General features: G+C 39.7%; 1 protein-coding gene across 1 annotated transcript in view; it reads left to right on the plus strand.

Annotated features, from left to right (window-relative positions):
• The window catches only part of PXDNL (peroxidasin like), a 352,571-nt gene that overhangs the window by 307,228 nt on the left and 35,473 nt on the right, over window positions 1-9,870 (plus strand). Inside the window, exons 19-20 of the mRNA XM_014524383.2 lie at window positions 1,983-2,117; window positions 4,860-5,068. Of these exons, the coding sequence (XP_014379869.1) occupies window positions 1,983-2,117; window positions 4,860-5,068 (344 nt within the window). The remainder of the gene's footprint in view (window positions 1-1,982; window positions 2,118-4,859; window positions 5,069-9,870) is intronic.

The following is a 9,870-nucleotide window of genomic DNA, read 5'->3' on the forward strand; positions in this document are numbered from 1 at the left end:
ATACAAAAGGTTTCTTTGACTTTAGGAAGCGTGAAAACCACTACTATCTTATGCAAGCAGACTGAAATTAAAGATTGGAAGTAGAAATGGATTTCGTTTTTGAAACTAAAATATTATGTCTTTATTCGATTGAAATTCAAAATAATTGAGTTCCTTATAAATGTGAAGCTGGTTTAGATTCAAAATCTGCTATGAGCTCCTTCAGGCAGCTCTCATTGCAGGAGGGGGGTGATGGTAAAATCTGTATCAAATATCTCCCTCCTAGCATTCATGCCATCACAGATGTGACATAATAGCATGTAACAACATGTAGATTTTATTATTTGTAGTAATATTATTAAACAGAAGTGAAGTTTACCGTCTCTTTAAAATGAAAAATATTTTATTGAAGGTTTATTGACACTTTTTAATTGAAAGAGCTATTCCCTTTTGGGCCTTTTAACCAAAACAACTATTTTCATACATTTTGGGGTGTTTTTTCCAGTTTTTGAAACAAATGACATTTTTTTAAATATCAGTTTTCAAAAACTAATGTTTCACTTTTCTTTTAATGGGGAAACATCTCTGAAAGAGATCTTTTGTAGAACTTGACACGAACTGTTTCATGCTGAAAAGATTACTGTGTCAATGAATGACTAATCACATAATGATAATTAGACTTAAATTTTATTTTAGCAATATGGAGTATAATGAGAGCTCTTAACATGTTTGAATCACAAAATGGCATAGGGAACAGCACTGTAGGGATGAAAAGCGTGTTTCTGAAACGTTTTCAGGGCTACAGAATGTAAGTTTGCATTGTAAACTGCCAAAATCATAATCATTTAATTCATATTTTGATTTAGTCTGATAAATATTTCTTTATAATAAGAATTTTATGGGTCTGTTGCAAAATCTGAGTGACAGACATTTTTCATTTACTGCTTTCCTTGCTGCAAGAGAGAAATCACAAACACTAATGCATATATATTTTTAAGTATATTTTGAAAATTGTCCTTGGTTTGGAAAAATGCCCTGTTTTTTTACCTTAAACCTGATTTTTAGGTGTAAGTTTATATACAGATATTTGTATTTGAACTTAGCTTCGGTAACAGTCATTCTTTGTTTGTGCCATAAGAGTTGTTCCTGAAGCTTATAAGAATAGGTTAGACAAGGGATCAGCAACCTGAGACCCACAGGCTGGATCCAGCCTACAAAGGAAACTCGCAGAAGTCCTACCCAGCCTGGGGCAGCGAGGGAGTTTAAGCAGTATGTAGGTGCACCAAGCGTCCTGTCCTCTCTGCAGCCCTCCCTAATGTTCTCTCATACCTGCACTTACCCTTGCTGCAGAAGGACTGGCAGCAGCAGAAGTGCAAGCAGCTTGGGCACTTCAGGAGGCAGAGATTTACATATCATGGCAGAAGGCCAGGTAACAAACTCTGGCCCTTCATCGCTAAATGTTGTCAAGCCCTGGGTTAGACCAACACCTGTCTATCTACCTGTCAGATAAGATAGTTTAGATACAGATTCTCCTGCCTTGACCAGGTGCTGGACTAAATGGTCTCCTGAGGTTCCATCCAGCCCTACTTTCCTATGATACTATGCAATGAAGTGAGAATCATATCAACTGACATAGTTCCATTGACCACAGTGCAACTTAAAATGATTTATATCAATTCAGAATCTGACTTCAAATGTTTCTATGCACTGGTTACACATTTTGAAAATGAATCAGAATAGCACCCTAGTTATTATATTTATAGTTATCATTGGAATTTGCTTTTGAAATAGTGTGGTGACAATATCCAGAATATTTTTGAAGGTTGTGAGGTCCTAAGAATACCTATGTTTAAAAATCAGTATTTTAGTTTTGACTAAAGGGAGCGTGCTTCTTAAGTCAGATCTGTAAAACACATTCCAAATGAACAAAAATGAAAATGAGCTGGATGGCAGTATTTTAACTTGGTTATATCTCATGTGTGTTCCTTGTGTTTATTTTTCAGGCTGTATGGCACACCCCTGAACATTGACTTGTGGCCGGCTCTTATGGTGGAAGATTTGATTCCTGGTACAAGAGTGGGACCAACTCTCATGTGTCTTCTTGTTACACAGTTTCAAAGGCTCAGGGATGGAGATAGGTAATCAGATTTGCATGATAGTTTGGCGTGTATAATACAGGTCTATTCAGATTCAGTACTCACAACATCCTGCTTCATGGGTTGGATTCACTGATATGGTATACAAATGTTTTGATTTCATCCTAATTGTAGCTTGAAAGAGTGCAGGGAAGTTAGGACATATCACCATTCCATTAGTAAGCTAGGTACATTTGGTAAACTGAGAACTGATGTGACTAAAATAACTCACCCTTTACATTAAAAAAAAACCTGTTTTGACTAGTCTGTGAAATTCGTAGTAGGTCGGAACAAAAACTCTAAACCTTTTGGTCATGTGCTTTGATCCCAACCATTAGCTTCATGACTACTGTTTATTGAATCAGAAATTTAAAAAAATGTGATGTGCTACAAGATGCTGATTAAAACGTAAAGGAATGAAAGAGTAATACACTTTAAAGCAGAAGCTTTAACCAATGAGAACTTTCAATCCCTCATACCTCGCACTTTTCAAATACAAAACAGTTTTGGTGACCAGTGTATGGTTCAATGCCTTAATGCCATAAACCAGTAAATCTTGGCAGACTTTCTTCAGTGTAACCTCTAGGACTCAGTTGTTCTATGCATTTGCTTACTCTTCATGTCCTGAGAGAGAATTATGGTTCTCCAAAGTATTTATTAGTTAGCAAAAGTCTCCCCTAAGGCTATTAAGTGCAGCAGCAATAACCTTTTTCCCTTTGAAAGCTGTTCCTTTCAGTATTTTATCTATATTAGAAACCAGCCTCCATTGCAAAAAAACTAGATGTTTCAGTATTGTTTCCTAACATTACATTCCCATTCTTCTTTTTGCTAAAAACTGGGTAGCCAGGATGCTGCAAAAAAAGGTCAAATAACCTTTTTCCATCCCATATACCCTGTCAATTTGTTTCAGAAGAAAAAGAAATATTTTTAAGTTTCTAAATGGGTAATTGTTTAGACCAACAGCAGTCCTTCCAACACAGTTAGGAATACTTCAACTATAGGGCCAAGAATGCATGGCTGCAATAGACAATGGATTATATAATAGCTACAGGAGAACTATTATGTTTTTAATTCTGAGGGAGAGAATGCCTGAGAGAGCCCCTCATGACTGCAATGGAAGGAACCTGGAAGTGGTGAAATCATGTCAACCTTCTCTCAATGTTTTAATTAGGATGGAGAGTTATTAGCCATGGGGTAGCCATGATGGTCCTGGAAATATACAAGAAACAAAGATTTTGTTGGTTGGATCGTTTATTGGACCAGCTATTGAGCTGTGTCCAAAAACTTGTGTAATACCTCTTCTTCAACTATATAGTTGGTTCTGGGAAAGATGTAACCAAAAATATTCTTGCCCTCTTTTCTCAAGATATTCTTGCCACTGTACCTTGGAGCTGGAGGAGGAGGCATGGAGGGGAAGTGCTTTAGGAAGGCTGAACACAAGTATTCATCCTCCAGACACAAGGATTGGCCATTTTCCTCCTGTTCCATCTAACCAGACCCTTCTTTATCACTGACTCAGTAGAGCATGAAGGGAGCAGAATTTTTTTCTTCTGTAAAAGATGTCAATACTTGGCCATAACCTTCAGTCCTAATTCTGCATGTGCACCTGTTTTCTCATGACTTTACCACTTCATGATTTTTCCTTTTTAAATTAAGGTATTTTTAAAATAAGGAGTTAGACCCAGAGGGTCTAAGCAAGACTGTCACATGTTTTAAATTAAAAGTTGTTTGTTTTTGTTTTAGTAGCACAGTACAGATGTACATAGGATTTTACAGATGGCTTGAGAATACACTGTCCCTGAGTTTACAGTCTAAAGGCTTGGTCCTGAAAAATGCTGCATGTTGATAATACTCTGAGGTCAATAATCATATGTAAGCTCATCTATAGCTGGTTAAAAATTAATTGAGCAAATATTTTGCAAAAAATGAGTTTGTTTTCATTTCAAAGTGTTTGAAATTGATGAATGCATCCTTTTTCACAATTTAATTTGAAGTCTTAATTGCAAATCAAATTTCCCCTATTTAATTTGTTTTGTTTTCAATAACAAATGCCAATAATTATTTTTGTAGTGTCTAAGCTAATAATTTCAACTAATTTTTTAATTACATTTTAGGGAAAAAAATAAAAACATGCAATTTTTCATGGATAACAAGAAATGATGATCGTTTTAGAGGATAATCATTTTTAAAATGGTGTTTTTCAACCAAAAAACTGCCATTTGACAAACTTTTACCAAATTTGCTCCTTTCAAGTTAAAGTTCTGATTGGGAAATGCATGAAGAAATAAGGAGGGAGAGTGGGATGTGACATTTCATCTGGATGATTGGGTTAGATAGGATGCTTGTCACTTAAAGGATGCTGTTTGTTTTTGTTGTTTGTTTTTGGCAAGCATTTTTGTACATTGATCATTTTAATTCTTTAAAAACAGAGTTAGAATCTTGAGAATTGCCCAAATGTATAATTTCAAACAAGTTTAATATTAACATTAAAAGTGGAAACCCCAATTTGAACCTTTCTAAAACATGGTTAACTTCTGTACAAAACAACTGTGTGAGTTAATAACTTCAAAGGCTCTGATAAAAGGCAAGCAATTCAAGTAAATGTAACTGGAAAACAAAAGTGATCTCATCCACATTGAGCATTCTATGTGTTCTCTTCTAATTGCCTCGCTGTTACCATTTGACATGTTTACCTCTTAGACAGCAGACCTGTAATGTTGTTGCATCTTTTTGCCTGCTGACTAGGTTCTGGTATGAAAATCCTGGAGTGTTCACGACAGCACAGCTCACACAACTGAAGCAGACTTCTTTGGCACGGGTACTCTGTGACAATGGTGACAACATCGAGCAGGTCCAGCCTGATGTCTTCTTAAAGGCAGACTATCCTCAAGGCTATGTAAGCTGTAGCGACATACCAAAAATGGATCTGAGAATGTGGCAGGACTGCTGCGAAGGTCAGTAATAACCAAGGCAGCAGAAGGAAAAACTACTTCAAATGTACAGTTCTAGAGCACCTCTTTCTTTCAAACCTTGTCTTTTTATTTTTTATTCTTTTTTAGTGATTGTAGGGGCTGGCTGCTCAGTAAAGCAGAGAGAAGGAAACATTTTGAAAGAGTGATTTGAGTTTAGACTTAGAGATCCTTGTATGCACCGTGTGGCATGCATATCCCAAGTGGCACACACTGCTGTTGATTGTGACAAATGTCAGATCAGGCAGGAGGTGGGAAGACGAGCAGAAGAATCAGGCAGGGAGCAAAGTGGCAGGACCTGGTGAGAAGCAGAGTGGCAGGTTGAGGAGAGGGTGAGAAGCAGGTTGTTGGGGGACAACAAGAGACACAAAACATGTTGGGGCTGGGAGCAGCAAAGTAGCAAGATCAGGCTGGGAGCGAAGCAAGAAGTGGAGAGGGGAGGAAGGGAGCAAGAATTTAAGTCAGATCAGGATCCCGCTGGAAGCAAAGCAGGAGGTGGGGATGGACGGAGATCATTTATGCAAGGAGAATCAATGAGACCTTTTCTTCATTTGCTCTTAAGATCCGTTACTTCTACCAAGCAAATAAGCCCCATAGTTTGTGTACAATTTTGTAGTTTACTTAGTTTCAGTTTTCCACAATATTTAAAAACTATATAAAAGAGAATGGAAAAAAGGCTCCCTAAACTCAATGCTTTTAAAAGAGTAATAGGAACTAGATTTTCACTCATTTTTAATTCATGATATCTCAAAAAAATATTTTTTTCCTCTTGTGAGCTTCCACAGATGTTGGCACATGGAAGATTCATAGGTTTAGTAGGCTGGGTATTTAAATGCTACTCCCTGAAGTTGAGGAAACATCCTTAAGTTTCATTAACTTCAGAAAAGTAAGCATGCACTGTTATATTCTTTGCTGAACTGGGGATCTAATTAACAAATAGCTATAGTGGCATCTACTAAGTTAGGTTTGTTATATCTATCCTCAACATGGGGGCATATTCCTGTACCTTATTTCGCACAGGGTGAGAAGGCTTCAAAAAGCATTTCCCCTTTCCTGTCTGTTTTCACCTGTGCAGGCCGGGAGCGACCCGAGCCCTTTTCCGTGCTGCACGCGGGCTGTGGCCAGCAGCCCGGGCACGCCGGGTCGGAGAGGGGAGGCCGTCGAGCTGGAATTAGGCACAAACGCTTAGCGGTAGTTTAAAAGATTGTTTTTCTTACACCGAGATGGCAGTGGTATAGGCTGGGAAACTTGCTTGAGTTGCAGTTACAGACAGACAACACAGACGGTCTCGTGGAGGGTGCTAGGCTCCACGGTACAGAGCTCCGGATGCTCTGGGTGAACAAGCCACCAAAATCAGAATCGTAGATACGTCTTATAAAAGTTGCGCTCGAAGACGGGAAGAGGTGGGAGGTGCATCAGGTCGCCAAGCTCATCTGAATCTCACACAGGGTTTCTATTCCCCTGCCGGGTATCCAGAGTCCCCATGAGATGGATGTGGAGTCCTCTTCGGCTTGGGCGGAAACTGCTCAAGCCTCTTATACAGCTAACAGGCCAATCGTTAGCCGCCACGTGGGAATAATTTAAAACTAGCCAATAGCAGGGAATGAATTTGCATACCGGTGGCGGGAACTCTTTTGCACCGTGCATTCCTCTTGCAACATGAGCAATGCACTCTGCAAAAGAAGCTGCAAAAAAGGCGGGAAACTCGTCCCTGCACCGGGGTTTTCCTCTGCAACAGGAAACTCTCCCGTGCAATGAAGCTGCAACTTGGCGGGGATAATTCTGGTGCCGAAGCGCACACAAAATCATGCCTTTGGGTCATGACGTCACCTATGCACAGAAAGTGCACTTTAAAATTCAGAGACTGATTTCTGGTATTTCCCTCCAAAAAGGTAGAGAAAAGTAGGGCAATGACTGGCTAAGGAGGAACCACAGCTATTGCATTATTAACTTTTCAAATACTTAATTACAGTGTGCGTACTAAGCCTGTGTGCCAAGAAGTTGTAGGAGGCTTTTTTGTTTGTTTTTGTTCAGTCAAAGGCCTCATACTTGCTGGGTGCATCCACATGAGCTATTAATGTGGCTCAATAAACTGCAGTGCAGTTTGCACCAGAGTCAGTTGCTCCTGAGAGCAGCATCTTCGTATGCGCCCAGGACTGCAGCAGTTTGGGCTGGGGTAGAGCAGCCCCAGGTTGGCAGCAGGCTTGGTGGAGGTCAGATCCAGGCTCCAAGTAGTGGTGTTGGGCGGCAGAGGGGCTGGCATGATCACATTGCATTGCGTGCCGAAACTAGCACTGTGGAGCCAGCCCGGGGCTGCTCTACCCTGGTTCAAATTTCTGCAGTCTAGCCTGCTGCCAGCCTGGGGCTGCTCCACCCTGGCTCAAACTTCTGCAGTCCTGGTCACCATCCACACACATGTTTCTGCATGGTAAATGACTCCTCCATAAGATAGTATTGTCTCTGACGGTACTATTTTATGGCGGAGTTAATTAATACGTTGTGCCCTAATAAAGTGACCCTTGCCTGTGGAGATTATTAGTCATCTTCACAGTTGACTAGTTAGTGCATGTGTCGATGCACCCATTGTGTCTATATTGAGGCTTTGGTTCTCTATTTCACACCCTCTTACGCCTTAAGAGAGAAGTCTAACCTACCAGGTTCTAAGAAATTGAGATCTTTTGACTTGCTAATGCATGGTTGGGTTCTTTTCTGGCTGGGGTGTATGTACGTTGGAAGCAAGTGCTGCAGGAGTTTGAGCCGGTTCTGTAACCATGAGGCTGCATGACTAAGGTGTGAAGAGTTTATTTTACGAAGGGTAGCAAGAAAGGGAACAAATTCATATATCTTAAGTACAGTGGCATAAAAAATTACATCTTAAAGTGAAACAATAGTAGTACTTATTTGCATCCCTGGCCCGGGCAGGGGTATGTGGAGGGACATTCAATTGAAAAGTAGGGCTGTTCAGGCCTAGGGCTTTGCATTCCTTTACTTTATTCTAATAAAAACAAATGGGAGCTTGCAGCTGTGGATGAGTGCTCAGGCTCCCTGTCCAGTTTTCTCTCCAGTCCCTCATAGACCTTGGTCTAGATTGTGTAAGGTCCAGCAGTCACAACCTGTACCACTGGTTCCCCAGCACATGCTGCCATTTTGCACAAATCTCCTAGGAGGAATGGAAGTTTCTCTCCATATCTCTCATGTTCCTGACTTGTTATACCTCTGCTGCTTCTCAACACTGATCATGTCTTTTTCCAGGTCTTTTCACAGGAATATGAACTTGCTCCCTACCTGCTCAGAAGGAGATGTACAGTGAGGAGGCAGTTTTTGGGGAATGGTGTTTTCTTGCTCACCATGCTCATCAGGCAGTCCCAAGAAGGGAGCTTATTTGTTTGAGTTCTCTGTTTGTAGTTAGCTTTTCTGCTTTGTGAAACCACATAAGCCCAACAAAGTTAGGAATTTTGAATTCTACAAAGGCTTGTCGCTTATAATACTTCAGACCATGCATATCTGGTGTTGGCTATGCACACTCTAAAGGTATATTTCCTCTATTATTTCCTTCTTGCATACACACAGTAATGCAAAGTTGAAGTTATTATGAAAAAAGTTTGTCATTTATCAGTTTGTATCTTTTTAAAAACTCAGTGGTCTTGATGGGCATTTTAATATCTTCCCTTTAGAATGATCAGTTTCTGCATTAATACCTACTTTGGTCACTACTGGCTTAGGAATCTAGTAATAGAAATAGAATAAAGCAGAGATAATCAATCTTGTGGTGTGGGCAGTCTCTGTATGTGGCACACGTCAGATCAGGGAAGAGAAGAGGATCAACTTTCAGGGAGGGTGCAAGCTTACCTTGGGGCACACTTGCCAAAAATGTTGGCTACCACTTTTGTACACTAAAACTGAATTACCCATGACTAGAAAGAACACAGGTTTTGTTTTTTTTTTTGGGGTGGGGGGGAAGTCTCACTGTCCATGGTAATCATCAAGGGCTAAAAAATAATTCTCTAAATTTAGAGAATTTTTCTATGAAGTTTACAGAAAATTGGTCAAACTGTTTTTGAGAGTTACTGGCCCTTAGGTATCTTAGTTTTAAACTCTAATGTTTGTCTAATGTTTGTGTCCTGTTATCTGACTTCAAGCCGTCCACATAGTTAAATCTTCTTGAAATGATGAACTGGACATATTTATTTGTAGAAAAATTGCTTATAATGAAGTAAAATTATTAATGATTGCTGTCTTCTCATTACAAGGGTTTTATCATGTGTAGTACTGTACAAAGGACTTTGTCCTTTAGTGGCAGTTTAGAGAGAATACAGAGACTTTAAATACTTCACAACTGTAACAATGGTTTTCCTGGAGCAAGGTTTCAGAAATCACTGTTTTCGGATGTGGAAGGACTGAGGTTCTCTTCAGAGCTTTCCCAGTTTGTGTGGGTAATCAAGTAATAGTTGTGCATTTTGTTGCAGCATGAATCCCAACTGTGTTTTTCTGGTAAGTAAGAAGTAAATTAGTCAAGCTGTTTTTGATTTGCAGGTCATTACCCTGAATATGAAGCTTCTCACTAGGCATACTAATTGGTATAGTGAATGTGTACTTAATAAAGTTAGTAAGGCCTAAGAGAGAGATATTTAAGGCTTATACGGCCAAACAGTGCTTTACATAATCTGTGCAGGCCAAAGAAAGGGGTAAAATATGAACTCTGTAAACAACTGCTTTGCTCCAAATGGCCTGAAAACCTACAGAGAAACAGTTCTGCTCAGTTTTATGGAGCATCAGGGAACGCGAAC

This window comes from Alligator sinensis, unplaced genomic scaffold (genome assembly GCF_000455745.1).
Source record: "Alligator sinensis unplaced genomic scaffold, ASM45574v1 scaffold1007_1, whole genome shotgun sequence".
Lineage (NCBI taxonomy): Eukaryota > Metazoa > Chordata > Crocodylia > Alligatoridae > Alligator > Alligator sinensis.